Genomic DNA, 24,118 nt, shown 5'->3' with positions numbered 1-24,118 from the left:
TTACCTCATGGAGTTGCAAGGATCACATTAGAAAACATACAGGTGAGAGTTAAAGATGATGAAATGTGGAAGAAAGATAAAATTCACTTTGAAATACAACTCTCTTGGAATGCCATTATTCTATAAGGAAGACATCATTCTATATATCTATCTTCCATTCTCTCAAGCATCCAAAACCCTCATATCAATTACTGCCTTGAGTTAAAATGCAAACATCAGAAAAAAGATTGGGCAAGTACACAAGGCTTAATAAACTGTTTCACTAACAGCGTCCTATACAACTGCAGTAAATTAGCAACAAGTCAGAAAAGAGTGCACAACTGAAGTTACCTGCTGATCAGACTCTGCCTTCAGTACAGATCGATCTGTAATCAGCACTGCCCTCGACATCTGCCTGTAATTTGACAAACCAAGAAGTTGAAGATTGACAATCAATAGTTGATACATTTATAGACTCAAAATAGAGCAACAAAGACCTCTCTTGTGACTCAGGGCATGCAGTTTGCAAAGCAAAGGCTCAAGTTGAAGAACCCCTACAGAAGGTCGGCTCTGCTTAGGTTATGCGTTAGCTCATAAACAATGTATGAAATGACACTAATTCGAGGAAGGAATTAAATTAAGAACAGCCAGAGCTTGGCACCTGGCGTACATTGTTCTGCATGTGTTCACACATTCGATGCCAACAACAGGCTACCCTAGACGACATTAAAAGGTGCCTATAAACACAGAACTGAGCTTTCACCCACCTGAGCTTGTGGAATAAGGAAGCCCTTACCTGTAGGCCACATCTGAACATGTTTTCTCGGTAAGGTAACTGTCTTCGACGATAAAATACTTAGCACTTATCCTCTGACCAAAGTGATCTATGATTGCCTTACATCTATATATAAAGAAAAGGAGAACAAAGATATGGAATTTACAACAAATCTATTTAGATATTGATTCTATGTTACAAATCAATTTGCAAGATTACTCATCTCCTGCCCCAAGTGACACGAATCTGTTTTTAAAAGGTTAAAAAAATCACTAAAATCATTTCATTCAGGTGCAGACAAGCTATTTTATTTATAATAAACTGTACTGGGGTAAGGGAATAAGCATTTATCTAGCACCTACTATGTGTCAGACAATGTGCTTAAGCACTTTTTTACAAATATTATCTCTCCTGATCCTCACAGCCCTGTGAGGGAGGTGCTATTGTGATCCTCGTTTCACAGGTGAGGAAAATGAGGCAGAAGTGAAGTGACTTGCGCGGGGTCACAGTGACATGAAGTGTCAGAGGCCTCATCTGAATTCAGGTCTTTCAGACCCCAAGTCCAGCGCTCTCCTCATTGTAGAGCCCGCCAGTGGCCACTGTATTGTTCTATTTTGTTTTCATATCACCTGTAAAATACTCCTTTGGTAGTATAAGTGGCGTAAGACTAAAACCATAAATTAATTTAATTGGTATTATCATTTATATTATATCAGCATGACCCAATTATATGTACTGAGTTTAATATTTCCACTGCTCCTGGAATTTTTTTATTCTTGATTCTCTAGACCATAGCACCTGAATAAATGTCCCTAAACCGTAATGAAATATTTTATTTATCTAAATATCTCCTGGTCCTTTCGGCTCACTCTACTCTGCACCTGCTGCTCTGCCTGGTTTCAACTCCACAGAACAAGATGTCCCTACACAGGGTAATCCCCGGCGTTTCCCCCCAATGCCTTCCTGCCTCCTTTTATGTGTTGTCTCTCCCTCTGACCTTGCATCAGACTGTAAATTCCTTGAGGACAGGGACTTTCTTTCTTTTTATTGATTGTATCCTTAACACTCAGTACAATGCCTGGCACCTAATAAATGTTGATTGGATTGAATAAGAATCAGGGAGTTGCTAATAGCTAAATTCAAAATCTGCCTCTGCTATTTGCTGGAGGTATGAATCATGCAGATCACTTAACTTTTTATCTAAGTCAATGTGACAGGTAGAATAACTTCCTATGGTGGCAGCTCCTCACATGAAAAAATTATAGGTACAACCTGTATTCTGCATGCGTATAAACACACACATGCACACAAACATGCATGTCATTTTTCTAGAGGAAATGATTCACATGGGCTTTGCAAATTTCTCTTTAACATTTGTTCAAGCATCAATAAAAAGAAATTATCTGTTGACAATTAAACAGAAAATTACAGGTAATTTCTATTTTCCAATATGGGACCCACACTCAATTGTACAATGCTGTCCCATTTTGCTTTGTATAAAGTCTTCTTATAAAATAAGAGCCAAACCCTACTCAAACAATTTTGAATACTCAAATAAGCAGCAAAATTGGGGCACTTGATAACATAATTATAATCTTTTCTATTGTTTAGCAAATAGGCTTTGGGGGAAAAAGTTGATTAAATGTCAAGTTATAACAAGCAAAGGCAATAAAAGCCACTAAGGGCTGTTTATTCTTCTGTTAAGTGCTACTTTCGCTTTTGTTCAAGAAGAGCTATCTGGTCATATACTTGATCATGTTTGCATCGAGGGAAAAAAGAAGAGCGCTTCTTTTAATATCTGTCTCCACTTTACTTCAAAGGATGAACATAAGAAGATTTCTTTCAAGTGCTCTTTCCAAATAAGGAAAACACTTCTGCACTGACATTATCAGGTCTCTGTCATCTGCAATGTGTTGGGACAATGAATCATATAGAACCCTCCATTGACCTTCTTTCAATGTGTCTAGATAAAAGGATGAAAATTAGAATCCATCCCGTTGCAATGCCACAAGTTATAAATGTACTTTATAGGGCTCATTATCCAAACTAATGGACTAAGGGTGACATCCTTGAAATGGACTTACCAGCACTGACAAAGCCAGTATGCAATATTTCAGGAACCATATGTAAATGACTGTGTGTTTGCTATAGCTTTTTATTATGGAAATATAAATTTACATTTGTCACAGCTCCACAGTTTGGGGCCAGAATTATTTGATTGGAAATGCACTTTTACTTTGCTCCACATAAAATGTGAGCAATTATTTTTAATGTAACCATATTTGAAATATACTAGTATAAATTAAACTATCTTAAATCTTTCGAAAATAAGCCAAATAAGCAATATCTACTGGGCGTAAGGGCGTTAAAAGCAAGACCACTAACAGAGAAGACTGATAGAGAAAGGAATTCAATTTGTATTTGCCTAAAGAAATAGCATAATGGGGTGCTGTACACAGCCCACTATGGTTAAGTCAGGGCCATGATGGCAAGCAATAAAATAATTTTTGACCCATTAACTATCTTTTCATATTTAAGCTACACTACATTACCTGTTTTAGTAAACTTTTAAAATGTTTTGCTCTTTCTTCTCTTTTCTGTTCATGTTTCACTGAACTGAAGCCCTTGTCTTGTAAAAATACTTACTCAATCAAACAGGCACAGGGCTTTGGATTTTTTTGGGTTTTTTTAGGGGGAGAGGGGCAGGAGGGGAAATCCTACAAATACCTCCTATGGAATATAACCAACAAATCTTCCGCTAGAAAGGATTCTTATACAATTTAGGAAACCAAAGGCTTTTGGTTTTTGTTCCATGAAAAAGAAAGAAGACACTGTTGATACAACAACTATCAAGTTCACAACATCTGTACAAATCCTGAGCTAACAAATGAGAAGATCTGCCAGATGCTGGAAGGCTCTATCACCAGGGGCTGTTGACTTTATTCAGCCACCACTTCACACATTTTGTATGTTCTTTTACTTTTTGATATGGTGTTGGATGAAAGGCTTGTGGCTTTTGTTTTCTTCTGAATTGTTTCTGAATTGTTTCTTTTTTTCTCTTTCTGAATTGCCTTCTTTGACCAATGTCTTTCCCTTTCCTTTAGCTCAGATGGCTACAGAAAAAAGTAGCATATAAAACAGGCAGAAACAAGTGGTGTGAGTTTCAAGTTGGGGCGTCAGCGTAAGACTTTGCAAAGTGTTCCCCCTCTTCCATTTAGTTCTCCCCCCTACCAGTGCCTTGCTCTTAAACCTTGGAAATCAATCTTTTTTTGTGGACTCCCAAAGTGACAGCAGAGCTTCTTTGGCAGTAGCTAGGCCTCTGGTGACCAAAAGGCATTGATTCCAGAAGTTATAGCATCAAAACTACTGAGGGTCATTCACAATGAAGTGACTAGAAAGTCAAATATAAGCCTATGCCACTAGAAAACTACCTCATAGGGTGTGACTATTCACAGTGGAACTTCCGGATGAGGCTCTGAATGACATTATTCATTTAGGTCTGGACCCCTTTTCACATTTTGGCATCTGTTGGTTGGCGTTGCGTGGCCTAAGGGCGTGCGCTGTGCAAAGTGCACATGCTGTGTGTTCAGAACCAAGGCTGCAGTGAAGTGGTGAGAGGCAACACCAGCAAGTGCTGCCAGAAACACCTCGGATTCATTACGCATTTGATTTCTAATTAATTTTTGGCTGTTGTGCATTCAGAAACCTTTTGCTGTTGCTAAATTTTTCATGACCCCATGGGCTCACAACCCACAGTTTAAGAAATGCTGAAGGTGATGATCAAGAAGGTGCTCAGTTTCAATCTGGGCAGTCTTAGCTCCAAGTCGCACAATTAAACACAAAGGTTCAAGGACCTAGACATGTTTTAAACCTGTGACATGAACTGATGTTTCACCAGATACTTGACCAACTTCAACATATTTGGCCTAATAAGAATAAAGAAAATATTGAATTAGGAATCCATTAACAAACATTAATTAAGCACCTACTATGTGTCAGGGACTGGGATAGGCAGTGAGAATATTAAAAACAAACAAACAAACAAACAAACAAACAAAGAATCCTGGTCCTCAAAAAGCATGGTCTCAGAGGAATCCTATTAACAATTAAAATTAATATTCAAGTAATAAAAATCCAGGAAAATGAAACCAGAATATTGAGGGAGTAACAATTTATAAAATTCAGAAGGGGATGAAGTCATTAATGTATTTAACATATAGGATTTGAGTGAGGTCCTTGACTAGGCTCCAAAAACAGCACACAGAAGGGAATTTTAAAAACACGTAGTTATCGGTGCTCAGTGATCAAGCTGATGCCTCACAATGATGCTTGCACAGATACGTTTCTATGTATTTCCTCCAAATAAATTAATCTTTGTGATAACATAGTTTCCTGATACAATTATTTAAGAAGCTAAAAATGTGTTCAAAATTATGGTTAGGAAAAAAACTGCCTTCCCATCAGGATGAAAATGCTTCAACTAGAATTTGGTCCCAAAAAGCAAGCATGCAGAAACAGGAAAAAAACTGAACAGACCTTGGAAAATGATTTTTATATGGAAAGAGTAGCAGAAATTCAAATAAAATGCTATTAAGCAAAACAAGGAACTGGAAGCATTCATCCTCACTGAATGAGGTTCTCTCTAAGTTAGAAACAGCTTTCCTATTTCTGACCTTGCATATCCAATCCTCAATCTTTTACACTCTTCCTCCATTCTAGTCTGAACTATATACTGATGGTCAAGTAGTGTGATACCCATTGGTGCCTAATGTCCTGACCTGCTCTCCTCCCTCCATGAAGGAAGGACGCACACATTATTTTAGCCTGTTCTGTCCTCCCAGTATCTAGCACTGTGCTTTACACACAGAAGCCTCTTTTTATTAAATGGGCCTGCAAAGAGCAAATGAAGCTCTTCAAGAAGTTAAAAATTAGAAAAATAACAGAAGAAAGGAAAACGGGCAGCAAACAAGCTAGAGCAGAACCTAGAAAGCGTGAGTAAACAAATCCACTAGCAGAAAGAAGGGGGAGGGAGGGAGGGAGGGAGAGAGAGACAAAGACAGAGAAAGAGAAAAACTGAGAGATGTAACTTGGAATGAGACTGTAGGGAACAGATAAGAGTGCAGAGGAAAAGTCATATGAAACTACTCTGAGTAAAGAGGAGAAATAAGAAACAAAAAACTAGACCACTAAACTTTAGATGTAATCTCAGCTTTCCCATTAACACTGTACGGTCATGAGCAAGTCACTTGTCCTCTCTGGAACTCAGTCGCCTGCTATTCAAGACGAGGGGGTCTGAACCAGACAGCCAGCAAGGTCCATTCTAGCTCTAACATCTGGTGATTCTGGAGGTCTGGCCAGGTGCTACTTCTGCTCCAAAGCATTCTAACCCTAACCTTGTGTGTAAATCTATGTAAGCAAACAACTAGAAATAGGTCAGAAAAGAAATGACAGTGTAGAGGATGGGCATGAAATGACCAGCAGTAGATAGTAATTATTTCAGTAAGTATCTTAATTAGACAATCATTTAAAAAAATCACGAGCAAAGAGATAATTTCTAAACTGTGTCTCCTCTCTGCCCTAGGCCCTTAGAGCTATTTTAAAGAGGGCAGGGTAGGTTTTCCATTTCATTTGTATTCCCAGTGCCTAGAAAAACTTATCTTTCCTACCCAAGGTGCTTAAATATTTGTTGGGCTGGAATGAATTTCAGGCCACCTAAATGGCTTCTTCCAATATTATCTGAAACGGGCCAGAAAGTTCCCTACTGGCCTAGACTGGAAATGTCCCTGAGAAAAGTGAGGAACTGATTCCAATCTCACTCATACGTAAAGGGTTGACATCTATCCCATAATTATTCCTGACATTTTACATAGGGAGAAACAAAGTCACTGAGGGCAAAAGCAACCTTCCCAAGATGACAAGGGAGCTGACTGCGATTCTCCTGATCCTTGGTCCACTGGGAGAGATATAGTTAATACTAAACATCAGAAGCAGATGTGTCACAGAAATGGACAGAGCAGGAAATCTAGCAAGTGGGACAGCTGAAGTGCACATGGAACACTAGCGAAGGTAATTAGATTCAAACTATTGGTCACACAAGTTACTTGGTCCAAGGTCATTACTGCCATGTCTAAGTAGCAAGTACTGTACCAGTAAACTGACAAATCTCATTGACAGGAGTCTGCCATGGTCAGCAGAGCAGTAGAGAAAAAAAAAAAGCTATTCGACAAGGGGATGCAAGGCTGCTGCTCTGAGTGAGCGGGAGTTCAGCGTGAGAGCATGACAAGAAGATACAGCCATGAGATGGTGGCAGAAAAGAGCCACACAGGAAAAACGAAATGGGAACAGGGAAAGACACACAACAAGAGACAAGTGGAAAGGGGTATGTGGCTGGCTGGAGCCATCTCACCTAACCAAGTGTCTCAAGAATATTTTGTCTTTCTTCTCCCCAACTGTGTACCCCATTTTCATGTGTGATCATCATATAACAAAGAATGCTCTGCTAATTCTAGCTTCAAGCAGCCTGTCTCTAGTCAAGGTGAGAAGCAGCCTAAGTCTCTTGTTCAACATGTCAGAAAAGTTGAATCTGCCCTGTTAGCAATATCAGAATAGCAGATTTCCTGCTAAGGAGGGCAGGGAGAAAGAGGCAGTCAATGGAATAGAATTAAAAAGTATTCTTTTGCTTCAGATGCTTAAACAAACTGATAAACACTTGCAAATTTCAGTTTAAAGTACCTGCAAAGTTGGTTACCTGGGAGATGTGCTCAAGACTTTAAGCTGGTTAGATTGCTCAACATTGGGGAGGGGGGAATAAAGAACTTTCTAAGCACTTAGTTGGCTTATACTATTTTTGCATTTAGGCACTCTGCCACACAATGTGAACTATCAAGAAGCATTTATGATATTAAATACCTGCTATATACCAAGAACTGTGGTAGGCACTCAGACTATAGACAACCAAAAATTCAACAGTCCCTGCCCTTACGTATCAGTAAGGAGCTGACATCCTAGACAGGGGCAGGAGGCAGAGGTAAATACTCAGAGAGGTAAACACAAAATATGTATGAGGCAATTTGAAGCTAAGTTCAAACGGGGAACCACCTGGAGAGGTCTTGCAGGAGGTGCTCATCCAGGTGAGATTTGGAGGAAGTTAGGGATTCTAGGAGGTGAAGGTGAGGAAGGAATGCATCCCCAGGATGGGGGGCAGCAGCCTTTGTAAAGCCATGAAAGTGGGTAATGGAATGTTGTGAGGAGCAACAAGTCGGCTAGTTTGGCTGGACTACAGAGTACGTGTAGGGGAATAATATGTTATGCGGCAGAAAGGAAGGCTGGGCCCAGATTGTGAAGGATTTTAAATGACAGGGGAGATGTTTTATTTCATTTTAGAAGTAATGGGCAACCACCGTTGTTTTTAATATGTAAAATATAAATAAATTAATAAATATGCAAGTACCCCATAATGAATAGCAACAATTTCATTTATCATTAGAGTTAATACCTGAGGCTCTTAGAAGACCTGCCAGGTTCATTTTTGTAATGCCATGTAATGAATAACCAAGGCCTATAGTCTCTAGTCTACCCTGGGATACAGGATTGGATTCTAAATCCACAGCTTTAGGTTCTAGAGGTTCTATAGGCCTTCTTTAGAAACATTCTCACTCTCAGCTGTCTGTTGTATCCATAATTGGCGGAGAGAAGTTCCTCTGACAGTGTAACTGAGCAAAGGCCAAAATGAAGGCTGACTTGAAGGCAAGTACAGGACTGCAGTAGGATAACCAGGCTTCTAAAAATATGGAGCACATGAACAAAATCAATATACATATAAGGAAATAAACTAGTGATCAAGAGAAAAATCTTTGCACCAAATTTCATTAAGAAAAATCTTGATTCAGGCAACATAAAGACAAATGGCCAGAAACTATTCCTTAAGAGGTCAAAGAGCATGAACAGTTTTTAAAGAAGCATAAGTTACTAACAGCCATATGAAAACAAGCTCAAAATCACTAATAGGAGAAATGCAAATTAGGTTTTATCTTACACACAGTAAATTGGCCAAGATGTCCAAAATAAAAAAATCAGTGTGGGGGCAGGGGGACACTGTGGAAAAACAGGCAGACACAGTATTGATGGAGCTGTGAAGTGATCCAACTGTTCTAGAAAACTATTTGGAATTATGGAAGAAAAATGGTTAAATTTTTCATATATTTTGACCCAGCAGATCCTACACTGCTGGACATATGGCCCAAGGAGTTCAAAGAGAGAAAGAAAAATTCCACATACAGCAAAATAGTCACAGCAGCACTCTCTGTGGTAAGCAAACAATGGGAAACAAAATGGGTGGTCATTATTTGGGGGGTGGCTGAACAAAGGGCTGGACGTGAATGTAATGAAATACCTTTGTGCAATAAGGAATAATGAACATGAGGAATCTGGGGAAACCTGGGAAGATTTCCATGAACTGATGCATAGTGAAATAAACAGAATCAGGCTAACAATATACAGTGGCTACAATAAAATAATAAAAAGAACACCAAAAGAAGCCAAAGTGGATGGCTGAAGTAGCCAGTCATACAAACATACTACCTCTCCTCTTGGCAGAAGGGTGGGGGACTATGAGGGCAAAATGTTCCATACATTGTCAGATGCAGTCAAGTTATTGATTCTTTTTGGATGACTGCTTTTCTTTGCTATAATGAGAGGGTTAACCAGGGATGGGGAATATTCAGGAATAACTTACGTACAAAGAAAAGACATCAATAAAACTTATTAAATTAAGAGATAAAATAAAACTTATTAAATTAAACAATAAAATTGGTCGCACAAATTGTTCATGTGCCTGAGAGTTACGTGCAAGTTTGGAACTGAGCCCAGAAAAGGGTACAGGCAAACAAATGCCCAAGTAAGTGATTGATCTCTGGTCTCTCCACAATGGCAATTGTATGTACCAAGAAAAAATGTCACAGAGACAACTATTTCTTCCTACGCCTCCTTGGAGCTGCTTATGAGTCATGTTAGGAATAAGTATGGCCCTTAGGCATAGATATTTCAATGTGTGTTATTATTTTAAATTGAGGAAGCACCTTTCTTTTGTACATTTTAGGGTACAAAATGTACCTTATAAATCTTTAAACCAATATGTCAATTTTAACTTACATCATAAAATATTTTTTTATAAAGAAAACCCAAGTGTAAGAGTTTTCAGAATAGGGTCATGTTTTTTCCTTCCTAAGTCTCCAAAATACTGGTCCCTGGACTATAAACTAGTTTACTGGAAATTAATAAAAATGTTTTAAAGTTATTAAAGTATACAAAATTACTGGAAAATGTACAAAATAGCTTAAAAAGTTATAACACAGAACCTTCATTTCAACAAGATAGTCAAGTACTGTATAATCTGATAACTTTTCTTTACAATCCCCCTAAAACAATCATCTGAGATATATGTCACTTGCTGCTTAACAGGGCAATAGCAATGTTAACTGTGAAGTCACTCCTAACAGCCACTGAGATAGTAATGAAAATCTTTTAATGAGTATTTTAAAAATTAATCAGTCCTTCCCACTACCACCATCCCAACTGAGCAAACTTTAAAACAAACAAACCCAGAAAACGAAGTCCCTCAACACACAATGACACAGTCTGGCAAAACAAATCCCTACATCAGTCATGTTGGAAAGCATATGTTCCTCTCAGCATTTTTAGTTCATCACCTCCCTGGCAAGAGGCGAGCAGTCTGTTTTATCTTCAGTCTTCTGGACTCAGTGTCCAACGTGGCATTGAGTAGAGTTCTAATGGCTTTCAAAGTTGTTTTTCTCTATAATGTTGTCATTATATAAATTGTTCTAGTTCTACTAACATGGCTCTGCATCAGTTCACAAAGATCTCCCCAGTTTCCCACATCCAATTTGTGTCTACCATGAAAAGAACTGCTATAAATAATTTTGTATGTACAGAACCTTTTCTGCTTTCTTTGAGGTCTAAGCCCAGTGGTAGTATAACCAGGTCAAAGGGTATGTATAGTTTGGTAACCTTCTGGGCCTAGTTCTAAATTGCTTTCTGGAATGGCAGGGCCAATTCACAGCTCCACCAACATTATAATTACTAGCATACTTGGCTTCCCACAGTCCCTTCAACATTTGTCATTTAATATTTTGTCATCTTGACCAGTCTGATAATTATGAGGCAGAATTTGCATTTTTCTACTTATTAGTGATTTGGAGCATTTTTTTTTCATATGATTCATTATTGATAGCTTGGATTTTTTCCCTTGAAAACTGCCTCTTCATATCGTTTTACCATTTATTTGCTGGCTCTTAGTCATATATTTGAATCAGTTCCTTTCATATATATTATGTATATCATATTGCATTATATATTCTATTTATACACACATATATATGTGTTTATATATATATACATGTGTGTATATATACATATACATACATACACACATACACATACACACACACACATGTACACACCTACACATATGTACACATATATCTTGGAACTTAGATCTTTAGTTTAAAACCACCAAGTAGCCCTGGGAACTAACGAGTATGAAAACCTCAGAGCGGCACAGGTAGGGTTCACAGGAATGGGTGAAGCAAAGCAAGCAGAAGCCAAGAGAACGATGCAATGACTGTGATAAGGCAAACTAAACTACTCTAGGCCATCCAAACTTGGAATAATCAAAATGACCAATTTTGCTCAAAAAGAACACACCATGAAACCTGCTTCTCTCCTCTAACAGAAATGTTATATAGGAATATAGGAACAAAATACTGCATCGATCCAGCTAGATGGCCATTTCTTTTCGGTCAGTTTTGGTTACCTGTTATGGGTCACAAAGGAAAGTAGGGCATATATAGAAAGGGTTATGGCAATAAAAAGAAGGTATCGACCAAACTCTGTTGGAAAAAACAAACCTAGATTAATACTTCATTTAGTCTCAGATAATGTCATAATCTTATCTTCAATGATTTATAACTTAGTTGTAAAAGTATGCATAACAGAAATACTGATAATATACAGAAGTGCAAATTATGTTCAGAGTTTAAAAAACAGTAGGCATATTTCTCTCATTTCAACTCTAAACTTGCCTGCAGGTCTGATACTGTTGTAAAAGAATTTATCCTCAGATAAGAGGGCAGCATAGTTTATGACAACAATCTACCTAAAAACTCATTAAAGTCTTTTCTCTTGGAGTGACATGCATTATCAGCAGAGATTAATCTGATGAGTCTTTAGGTGAGCTCCATTTTTAAAAATGCAATAACAGAGGGCTTTGTTGTCATCTGATGAAAATCAATTAGAGTAGGTAAGGCCACAAGGAAAACTAACATCACTCATCACCAGCCCCCCGGCAGCTGAAATGATTTGTCTTCCAAGCTTGGGTGATCAGGAGCTGTAGTAATATTGCAGGGAAATTAATTTAGTTTCTATATTCTGAACCCACTTTCCTTGTTCTGGAGGACCTATACACAAATTACTTTTAATCAAGGTTGATATGTTATTAATACCAAGGAGGATCTTTGAAGAATCATTTTTTTAATCGACTTGAGCATTTTTCACCTGTGTTCAGTGTGTAAATAGAGGAAGGTTACTTATATTATCCTTACTTTCCAGATTCTTTGTCCACTACAAGGCACTGTACTGCATGGCTCAGACAATAGGTTCCTCCAAATACCGCACACATCCTGCAAATGGAATTGGGGAAAAAAACAAACAAAAATACATTAGACTGGTTGGTACTTTGCAAGGCAAACGAGCTTACCTGGTATTTCTTTTTATATTATTTTATACTCTCTAATCTGTTCCTTGGAAAAATGAGTTAACTGTTTTTCTCTTTATCAAAGTAGCATAAATCTCCCAAAGCAAGACCAGTTGACATCCTTTGGAAGAGAAGAACGCTATTTTGCCCTGGTGTAGATGCTACACAGTTGACCTTAGACTACTTAGGCCTGGAATCGTGATAATACCCAAAGACTTTCTGACCACAAGCCAGGCTTTTCTACAAAGGAGCCAGCCTTGACCGTCAACTACTGACTGTTGAGTTTAACGTATGTTTACAACCACCAGAGCTCTATATAGGCAGGCACCCCAACACCTGACAGAGTGGAAAGCCAATAGAAGTGAGCCACAGAGATGTCGGGAGGTTAGCCAAGTAGAGGAGCATGGAAATCCACTAGATTTCCACTCCAATGGAGTTGAGGACACAGGAGTAACTATGATAACTAAGTTGTGGGAAAGAAAGAATGGGAGGGATAATATATGACAATTGACACAACAGATTTCCAGACTTGTCTTTAATCATCATAAGTTCAATCTGTCTAGTGGATACCAATATGCTCTGATGGTTACGGATTTTTTCATCCTGTGGTTTAGAATCTGTACGATAAAGGCTTAATGTTACCACAAGGTTTGCAACTGCACATTTTGGAATGTCACAATGGGTAAATTAGAACAAACATGCAAAATCCCACTTGCCTGTTCACCCACAAGAGACAAGAATTTTTGCTCAAGACATCACCTAGGAGATATCCCTTTCTCTAGGCCGCTGAGAAGGAGAGAAGATAAGACATAGAGTAGGCTGATGCAACAGCGGCCCCCTTCACCCTCCACCAACATTGGTGAACCTGTTGATGCCAACAGAGCCCACATGCACATGAGAAAATATTAAAAGCAGGAATTCAATTTTAATTAAAAAGCTGAATTATATAAATCCAAAGAGGCATAGGAAATTTGTACTAAAACCTCTCTATTTAGCCATTCCTTTTTTGTTATCATTATCATCATCATTATTGATACCTGGAAACCTCATAGAGCACTTAAAAGTTTTCAAGACATTTGCAAAAATGATCTCATTAGATTCGCAAAACAACTCTGGGGCTTAAGTAGTACAAATATTAAAATCCTAAACTTATAGATGAGGAAACAGGCTAAAATGAGGTAAATGAACTCAGCTTTCCTAACTTCTCTTTCTACTGTATTCTTTTATTCCACTTGAGTGGGAGGAGGGGGATTACAAAATCCCTGCTAACCAGCTTGTCTGGAGAATTGAGCTGCAATCACTGAAGCCAGTGGATTTTGCATTTTGGTCCAATCAGGCCATGGCTGTACACAACATCAGAGGCAGTACAACCTCAAAGTACCTCCCACTGGCAAAAACTTTTGTGAGATATTAATGATAAAATGAAGATTTCTGAATTCCAAGAAAACCATAGGAGTCCAGTTCAGTCCTAGTAAACTGCTATACAATATTCAAGTATGAATAGAATATTGTGGCATGTCAAGAGCTGAAGAAATCTGCTTAGTTCTAATACTAAATGTAATTTCTCCATAAGAGCTTCTTCCATAAAATTGTCTCTGCATTACAATATTTATAAACAATGCTGCTTAACTTAGCATAAAAAAGTTACCAAAACAAACTTTCATAAATTTTTGTGCATTAAAAATTAATGCTTTTGAAGGAGCCTTAGGGGGAAGGGGACGTGCTTTTAATTTCAAACTGACATAAAGGCATACAGAGCTGTTTATTTTAGCAAAATGCCTACCAAAACAAGAAGTCCTGGTTTTCAGAATACAATCCTTTCGCTGATAGTGGGCTCCTTCCACGTACAGGACATGCCCCAGGGATGTGGAGAAGATTGAGCCTTGGACTGTCACTCTTGTTACCAAAGAAACAGCATACAGGAAGGACTAAGTTCGAATGAAAAACATCGCCATCATCCAATAAACCAACCAGATGTCACCCTGACCTGGAAAATGTAAAGCATCTACAGATGCTGTGCTCAGGACCACACCAAGATGTTGTCACCTGGAAAGTTGTGTTCTAATGGCCACCTGGCCATCAGAAAAGATCTACGTGGTTCATAGCGGTGATGGTTCCATTGTGCTCCTCGCACTGGCCCATTGATACAGGCACCCTGGATCTCAGTGACTGAAAACATCAAGTAACAGGACAGAGAATGCAAAGGGTGGCCACTTCTAAGCCTTCCAGGAGCTATCTATGCCAACAGCTTCTACAGTTGCCCATGTGCAAAGTCCCTTTTTTGTCCAAAAGCAAACAAACATGGGAACATTTTCAAAATACAATCATTTCAGTGACAGTGGGTAGCATTTCAGCAGGTTTTCCTCCTACCTGTCCGACTACTTCTTCTAAGTCACTTTTGCTGGCTAAACATCCATTTCACATATCCCAACTGTGGGTGTCACCCAAGGCTCTGACCTGAGCCCTCTTCTCAGTCTATACTCACTAGGTGACCTAATCAGCTTCCATTGGTTCAATTACCATCTCTAACAGATTACACCCTGATCTATATAGTCAGCCCAAATCTCTCTCCCGAACCCAGACCCATAATACCAACCACTTACTGGACATTTCCAACTGAATGTCCCATGGGCACCTCAAACTCAACATGTCCGAACCTGAACTCAGTATCTTTTCCCAAAAAGACACCCTTTGTCCAAACTTCCTAATTTCCCTTGACAGCACTATTTATTATTTTAGTAAACTAGATCTGTGCTCTTTGCATTATACTTGATTTTTCATGTTCCCTCAACCTGTCTCAACCTCAGTCTCCAACAAATTTCCAAATCTTGATGTTTCTACCTCCACAACATCTCTTGAATCCATCCCCTTCTCTCTAATCACATGGCCATCACTGTGGTTCACGCCTGTTGAACATCTCACCTAGACTATTGAAATTACCTGCTAATAGCTCTCTCTGACTTAAGTCTTTCCCCTCTCCAATCCATTCACCATAATTTTCCACACTGATTTCTTAAAGTGAAACTGACCAAGTCACTCTCCTACTGGGGGGATTCCTATTGCCCTTCGTATTAAATATAAGCTCCTTTGTTTGGTTTTTAAAGCCTTTCATAACCTGGTCCCAACATACCTTTCCAGGCTTCTCATACATTATCCCCCGTTCCACACTGTACAGGCCAGAAAAAGTGACCTTGCTATTCCTCATGTATTCCTTGAGGCTCCTGTCACTGCTCCTCTGCACTTGCTGCCCCCATGCCTGGAATGAACTCCTTCTCAGTCTCTTAGACTCCCTTGGTCTCCTTCAAAATTCTATACCATAGTCATGTAAGGCCCTTGTGATGCCCTCAGCCACTAGCGCTCTACCACATACATTTACTTCGCATAAACTTATTTATACATACTAGAATCCAAACTCCTTGAGGGCAGGACTGTATCATTCTTACCTTTGTATCCCTAGAAATTACCAGTGCCAGGCATGTAGTAGGCACCTTATAAATGCTTACTGATTGACTAGTTTTTGCTGCCAAATGATGGCAAAAACATCTAAAGATTAAGAAAGTAGGGGTATGTGTGTATGTGTGTGAGAGAGATAGAAACAGAGAGAGAGAGGCAGAGAGAGAGACAGAGAGACACAGAGAGAGAGAGAATGCGAGAGTGCACCAAGATGGTTCTAAGACCAAATCCAACATCAATCATTTATACGTGTGGAACATGGGTTGGAAAGAACTGTTGGTTACACATCGATCTTTTCAGATATGTCCACACAGAAATAATGATCATTGTGTATATGTCCCCTGAATCATGAAGGACGGTATGAATAGAGTAGGATAGCTGCTTTCCTTCTTATAGAGTGGCATGAATTACTGCAGAGAAAATAAAATAGGCCCTTTGTACTTACATAACTTCCAAAAAATGAAAAATGTTGTATGTGAACATATGATGCATGGAAAGTCTCATACCACTTTAGAATGTCTGCTCTGAGACAGAAGTAACCATGTATGTACTATGCAAAAAAGCCCCTAGCATAATATGAACACTCAAGTGACAAACCACAATCACCTGAGGAAGTCAAATTCTTTGTACATAAACTTTCTTATTTTAAAAAAAAAAGGTGATCTCAAAGGATATGCTTATAATAGAAATGTCTTAAAGAGTCAGCAATACAAACGCTTGGATCCAGCTGGTGAATATTCAATTTAAAAAGCATTCATTTAGTTCTTACTATGATCCAATTACAAGGTGGATGCTGTGGATATAAAAACCCAAATTAAATACTCCCTGCCCTCCAGGAGCTTACATTCTACTAGAAGGAATGATATGCATACAGATATGTAAATACAAAATATACTGTAAGAATACAAAGTCATTCCAGGAGAGAAAGCACTACCACATAGGTGGGGTGACAGAAGGCTTAGAGATAAGAGAAGGAATGTCTTATACAAGGGACAGCAAGTAAGCTAGCATAGCTATACAAGGTACAATGCATGGAGGAGGGTAATGACGTGTAAGAAGAATGAAAAAGTAGGAAGGGGCCAAATTGTGAAAGTTTTAAATGCCAAAACGCATTCAGTAGGTTGAGTGTACAACTGAAGAGGTCAAATGGCGGGGTGATTTGGAGTTGATTATTGGCAGGAAGGGAATGGTGGTGGGGACAAGGGAATCAAGGATGGAGGAGAATATACAGTACAACTGGGCAATGAGAGGGTCAAGAATTAGAAGGGAGGAAAACTACACCAAAGCAGGAATTGGGTAGAAGGATAAAAGATTGGGATCAGAGAGAGAAACGTCTTAGTTCAAAATCAAGAAGGTGGCACATTTATAAGTGATGGTGAGGTCTATGGTATTATAATTCCTATGGGTGACTAATGTAGAATAAAACTATAGGTCACAGGAACTGAGGAGATGGATGAACTGGAATGCCATGGAATTTGAGGGGACATCAATATGTATACTGAAGTTTCCAAGTATGACAGCAAGGGTTGGGTTGGAGAGCAAGGCTGTAAGTCAAGTGCTAAACCACTTAAGAAAGGATATAAATTATTTGGAGACTGGTAGATCATGGCAACAAGGAATCAGACTACATAATACAGAAAGATGATATGAACCAGAAAGAAGCAGAGATTGCTGAGTGACAGTGCTAGAAGAAAGGTCTGGAAGTGATAATGGACAGCAAGGAGTATGTCACCTGCACGTCCCAGCCCAATGAGACAAGGGACAGAAGAGAAGGACCACCCAGCACTGAAGACGGTGGACAGTGATGCACAGGCATACAGCAAGAGCCAGGTTTCCATAAACACACGAAAATGGAAATAGTATAAAAAATGGAGAATTACAAGAAGTTTGTTAATGATTATGTGGGAGTTTCCATGGGTTTAATGGAAAGGGGAGCTTATATAAGGAAAGGGACTGAAGAATGGCAGGATTGAACTGGATGGAGAAGACTTATTAAGAGAAGGGTTGATTTCATTTTAGGAAATATCTACTCTGATTTGTTGGGATTAGTGGAGCAGGAGGTACAAAGAGCTGCTGGCCACAGGTTCTAGCTGTTTAGCTCTTTACTTCTGAAGTGATGTTTAAAGACAGTGTTGGTAAAGTTGTACCTCTCCGAAATGAGGATGTTGAGGCTAGAATTCTGGATCCCCAAGGACTGCACTGAATGCAAATATAGCACAATCTCAGTAGTTATATTCCAATACAGTGGGGGATGGCACATGCCTAGAAGATACACCACACACAGAGTATGCACCCACCTGAGTTTTGGCTCAGGGGGCACAACACCAGACCTCTGACTGAAATTCTAGGCTTTGCAGTTCAAGACGAGGTGACCTGAAAGCCATGCCTTCTCAATGTGGCACTGAGTGAACAAAGAGAGAAGAGCAATGGGAATGAAGGGTGGGGGAGGATCTCAGAAAGAAACACCCTACAAAAAGAGATGAAGGGATTGAGTATTTCTTGAACTTCAGGTGTCACAAGTGAAGGTCATTAAATGAAGTAGAGTAGGGAGGGAGGGGAGGAGGAGTCCTACACCACACTCCTACCCAGGCTGAATGTTGATAAGGTCTGCAAGTGAGAAGAAAATAAGGTGCAATACAGGACCTTGGGAGATACCTATGGTTAAGAGGTAGGATATGGATGATGATACAGAAAAAGAGACCGAGAAGGAGCAGTCAGAAAAGTAGGTGAAAAACCAAGAGAAAGCTGAGTAACAAAAAACAATGGAAGAAAGAGTATCCAAGAAGAGGTAATTCAACAGTGTCAAAAGCTGTTGAGAGATGAAGAAAATTGAGTACTGAGAAAAGGCCTTCAGATTTAGCCATTTAAATAATCACTGATAATTTTGACTGAAGAAATGTTAGTCAAGAAGTATGGTACATAGGTAAAAAAGAACATTAGACTTGGAGGGCCCTGGCTTGAAATTCTGCCTCGGACCCTCACTAGCTACCTGGGCAAGGCATTTAACCCCTCTAATAAGAAGCATGCTCTTCTTCAAAATGGTAATAATACCTTCAGCACCTGCCTCAAAACTTTAACTCTTGATTTAAATGTGGACTAAAAAAAGTTACAATCAAAGTACTAAAGGAAAAACATTAGTGAATTGCATTAAAGTCCAAAAGGAAGTGAACACATCACAGCGTAAATAACAATCTTTAAAGTTTTGAACAAAAACAAAATCTGGGGGTCCAGACCCAGGCTATCATTGGTGTTAGGAACTCCTAGTGGAGAAACTCTAACTAATGCAAATCAGCAACTGTCTGAAGGACTTATATCTTCCAGAGGGGCTTTAGGCACTGAGGTTAAGTGACTAGAACAATGGCACCCAGCCACTGTCACTCAGATGTGGGACATGCATGACTTCAAAACTATCAGTGTCAACTTCTCCACTACATCCCAATCTGGACATTCCTACAGGTATGCATGAGGTACAAATGCTTATACTGAAGACCACAGCAGGTCAAAACAATGCTCGAACCCATCACCTTACAAGCTTATAGTTCACGTTTGAAATCTTCTCAAGAAGCGTTACACATATTCACGCCAAAATTCACTTCTCATGTTGCTGCCCATTCACACGGCTGTGAGAAACGTTTATACAATTTAACTTAGCTTGTCTTCTTACTACTAGGAAGCCCTTAGCATCCAATACCAACTTGGAAATTTCACTGTGCAGTCCCTCTTGCACACAGTAGGCCTCCATAAAAATATACAGAATTGATTCTGTTCCATTTATAAAAATATTAATTAACATCTAGAATTCATTCCTGGTGGGACCCCATTGTTTAAACTTATCTTTCTAGATAAGAGTTCAATTATAATAATTCTATTTTCTATGTTCAGGATAGCTCTCTATTCAAGAGAGGCAAAATACTACTCCCAAATTCATAGTCTGAAACATTCATTTCTTTAAGATGCCTTCTGTATAAAATCTGGTTAAAAGAAGAAACTTTTAGAAAAACACAGTAATATCTATGCCTACCTCTTGGTCCCCACACTCTTCTGTTTTGTTTTTTTTTCCTTTTTAAGTATGAACTGCACAAACATAAACATTTAAATACACAAAAAACAAAAATGAGGATTACATATGCAATTGTGAACATCTGTTATGTACAATATGAGGGGGGAGGAGAAGAAAAGTTGACATTTATATAGAGAGATTTAAGATTGCAGAGCGTTTTACAAATATTAACTAATTTGACCTTCGCAGCAGCCCTAGAAGGTGCTCTTATTATCCTCATTTTACAGATAAGGAAACTGAGGCAGACAGAGGTTCAGTGACTCGCCCAGGATCTCACAGCTAATAAGTAACTGCAGCCAAATTTGAACGCAGGTCTTCCTGCCTCCAGATCTAGCACTCTATTCACTGTGACACCTACCTGCCTCAGTTTTTAAAACCATATACTAAATTGAACAAGGCAGTAACAAATCACTGTTTATTTGCACTCCTTTGTGAATTTTTTTGCTTTCCTCTGCACATTTTTCACTTTTTATTGAAACTCTTTTCTTCCTTTTTTGTTTTTACATCACTACTAATACCCTCTAACACCCCACTTTCCCCTCCCTTGTAGCAGACAGAGAGTGAAGTGGAACAAACACCCAGGTCATGTCTAGCTCTGTGCCTCATGTCACCATCAGTGTTTTAAAGGCATACATGGCCCCTGCTCTGATCAGAGCGCTCTCTCACTTCACCTCTACCTCTTCAAACACTTCAGACCCCTCAGAACTCTGCTCAGCATGCCCTTCTACATGAAACCTTTCTTGATTCTGCCAATCTGTTCATCTCTGGCATAAATTTTCCCGTATTTCTTTTGAATTGCAAGTTCGATATGAGTCAAGAGTATCATACAGAAGCTTCACTGAAAGGCAAAATGTCCAGGACTAAGTAAGTGACAGTCTCATTGTAGTTTGTCCTACTCAGACCATATATCTGGAATATCGTCGTTTTAGGAAAGACCTTGAGAAGCTAGACAATATCTAGAGAAGGGTTACTCAGACAGTGAAGAGGCTAAAAAGCCGGTCATGTGAGTACTGGGGAAGCCATAGGGGATGTTCAGCCTAGAGAAGAGGAAGGTTTGTGCGGACAGGGGCAAAGGATGATATCTTTCCCCACATACCTGAAGTGCTGGCACACAGAGGAGGATTCGATTCGTCCTCGTTGGTCCTAGAGGACACAAATAGGAGCAATGGGTAGAAAACACAAAGAAGCAAATTTTGACTTTATGTAAAGAACAACCACCTAACCATTAGAGCTCTCCAAAGGTGGAATGGGCAGCCTCAGGGCATGGTAGAAATCTTGTTCACCCACCCCAACCCCAACACACACACATTCACTGAAGTCTTCAAGCAAAGGCCAAATTGATTATTTATTGTGTATGTTGTAGAGGGGATTTTTGTTAAGTTATGGGTTAGACCATAGGGACAGCTATGTGGCACGGGGGATGAAGTGCTGGGCCTGGAGTTAGGAAGTCTGAGTTCAAATCCAGCCTCAGACACTTATGAGCTGCGGGACCCTGGACAAGTCACTTAATCCTGTTCGCCTCCATTTCCTCATCTGTAAAATGAGCTGGAGAAGAAAATGGTTAACCTCTCCAGTACTTTTGCCAAGAAAACCCCAAATGGGGTCACAAAGAGTCGGACACAACTGGGAAACCACTGAACGACAACAGTGCAGGTTGGACCTGATGTCTCCAGAGAGTCCCTTCTAAGTCGGATTCTGAAATCTGCTATATTTGATGCAGTAGGTCCTAGAGGTTCCTGGGTACCAGAGGCAGGGCAGTTTGGAGTTGGGGGGATTAGGATCTCGGAGGCCAACCAAAGAGATTGTTGCAATTCAGGTCACAGGCAATGTGATCAGGAACCTGAACTAAAGTAGTTCAAAGGGAACTAAAAGGCCTAATATGAGCGACATTTTAAATAAAGAACAGAATCTGGCGATAAACAAAATGTGATTTTAAATAAAAAGGGGAAACAAAGATGCCTCCATGGTTCTAGCAGAGGAGATGGGAACAACAGCTGTACGACCACCAGCTGTGGGTAGTGGCCCTATGAGGTGGGAGACTTTCACAGCAAGTCTAAGCCTAAATCGCTGAAGTAAAAAACCAAAGGCACCTGCTAAGTCATCGTCGGTAGTGACATTTGCTGGGCCACAATGGCGGCTCATAATTAGTTTGGGTTGATGATGGAATGTTTATGAGAATATCTACAATAAGTTTAAGAGCTGTTACCTTCTACTTAAGTGGCCAAAAGCCAAGCTGTGGTCTCCCCACCCAGAATCTGCTGGGTTAGAGAGGTGCTATCACACTCATATTTCCCTTGATATGACCTTTTGTGGCTTACGTTATTGAACTCACACAACAGTGCTATCAGCACACAAAATAAGAGACACAGATTATTACAAAAGAAAAAATGCTTTAGAAAGGCAGAGTGTGAGGTTGGTAAAATTCTAAAGTATAAATTCATTTTAACAGGTAGGGAGGAAAAAAGAAGCTACAAATGGCTAGGTCTGAGAATTATTTGTGGGTTTCCATTTTGAAGGAACTGTAAGCAGCAAGAGCAATAATCAGGAATTATTTGTAAATTTATAGGTCTTTCTGTCTCTTACTTGAGATATATACCTATCTCTGAGAAATGCATCCTGGCTAAGTGAAGAGGCATAATCCCCAATTTACATCCCACTTACTTAGAACACTCAAGTGTTCAGTGCTTCCCCTGGTCAATGTTTCACTCACTCAAAGATGTTTTCCAAACCTGTCAGAAGGTTTGAAAGGTTGTGGAAATGAGGAGAGGATTTCTGGAGGAAAGCAAGGTTGGCCTCTTCACATGAAGCAAATACTGGGGATCTGCTAGTGGAGAGGGAAGAAACATTTTTTTTTCACTTGGGAATAAGCTTAAGTAAATGAGAAAATTAATTCCTAAGATGTGAAAGAAAGAAATCTGTTTTATTACATAGTAACTTAAAAATGCTAACTTTTTAAGGACTTGTCTTTGTTTTCTAGAGGTACTTTTTCATTTTAAAATAAAGTGGCTGGACTTGGGAATCAGAAGACCTGGGTAAAATCCTGCCTCAGATGGTACTAGCTGAGGGACTTCAGGTATGCCTCTTCACTCGCTCAGATCCAGTTTCTTTCTTTGGGAGATGAGACACACCTAGTCGCTGGGATATTGTGATGATAGAGTGAGACAGTATGTCAGAAAGCATTATGGAAACGGGAGCGATTATGAGGGGCAGAGTGCTCAAGTTATTAGCAGAGTGGGTTTTCAAGTTTTTTCAACTCTGTAACAGAGTGGCCAAGACTTCTACTATTCTCTTACCTCCGACCAAAAAAAGCAAAATACAAGAGCAAATATTTCTCAGTGTGTCACAGTGTATTTTTCATTTAAAACAACAAAGCCAGGATTATGTAGTTCCTAAAGAAAGCCGCCAAACAGTTCTTAAGGCTATGGTAAGTATTAGAAATATTTCTGGTTCTATTTCAAAGAAGTTTTACACTGTAAACTATCTACCATCTCAACTGTGATATGCTCAGGCAAAATTCACCATACCAACCTAACTCCCACAGCAGAGCCAAATGCCTTGGTATATCTGGAATACAACGTAACTCTTTGATGCCATCAACCACAAAAGAAAGACGCTTAAACCAATATTACTCTAATTAACTGGCTGCTGCCTGCAACAGTGATTCAGGTTTTGCTGACAGATAGCACTAACTCTGGACTCAAGTTCAACTTTGCCCTGGTGACATCAAATCACATTACAGCTAAATTAACAGTTGTGAAAATTTGTGGCCTGGTAGCCCCCATCCCACATAGCCTTTAAATGTAATTTCAGTTCCTATCGAGTCAGGAATCAGCCATTATAACTTTTTATACAGCTGCAAAACAATAGGACCAGTTAATAGCTGAACTTTTGACAGCACTATTCATGATGATTTATGAGTCTGTATATAATTTGATTATTCTATTAATTCTGCTGATTATTGTTTCAGCTAATACAGTGAAGGTCACGTCCAAAATAAATCTTCATTACATTTCACAGAAAGTAACTGCCTCCAAGTAGTTGTTCTCTTTAATTAAACACTAATGTAACAAGAAAGAAAACA

General features: G+C 39.2%; 1 protein-coding gene across 1 annotated transcript in view; it reads right to left on the bottom strand.

Moving 5' to 3' along the window:
- CHM (CHM Rab escort protein) overlaps window positions 1-24,118 on the bottom strand; it is a 179,623-nt gene that overhangs the window by 45,740 nt on the left and 109,765 nt on the right. The window contains 3 exon segments of the mRNA XM_020964591.2: window positions 331-394; window positions 776-880; window positions 12,373-12,450. Of these exon segments, the coding sequence (XP_020820250.2) occupies window positions 331-394; window positions 776-880; window positions 12,373-12,450 (247 nt within the window).

This window comes from Phascolarctos cinereus, unplaced genomic scaffold (genome assembly GCF_003287225.1).
Source record: "Phascolarctos cinereus isolate Bilbo 61053 unplaced genomic scaffold, phaCin_HiC Scaffold_8;HRSCAF=390, whole genome shotgun sequence".
Taxonomy (NCBI): Eukaryota; Metazoa; Chordata; class Mammalia; order Diprotodontia; family Phascolarctidae; genus Phascolarctos; species Phascolarctos cinereus.
Note: the sequence above shows the minus strand (reverse complement) of the source record. Positions and strands in the feature narration are given on the sequence as shown.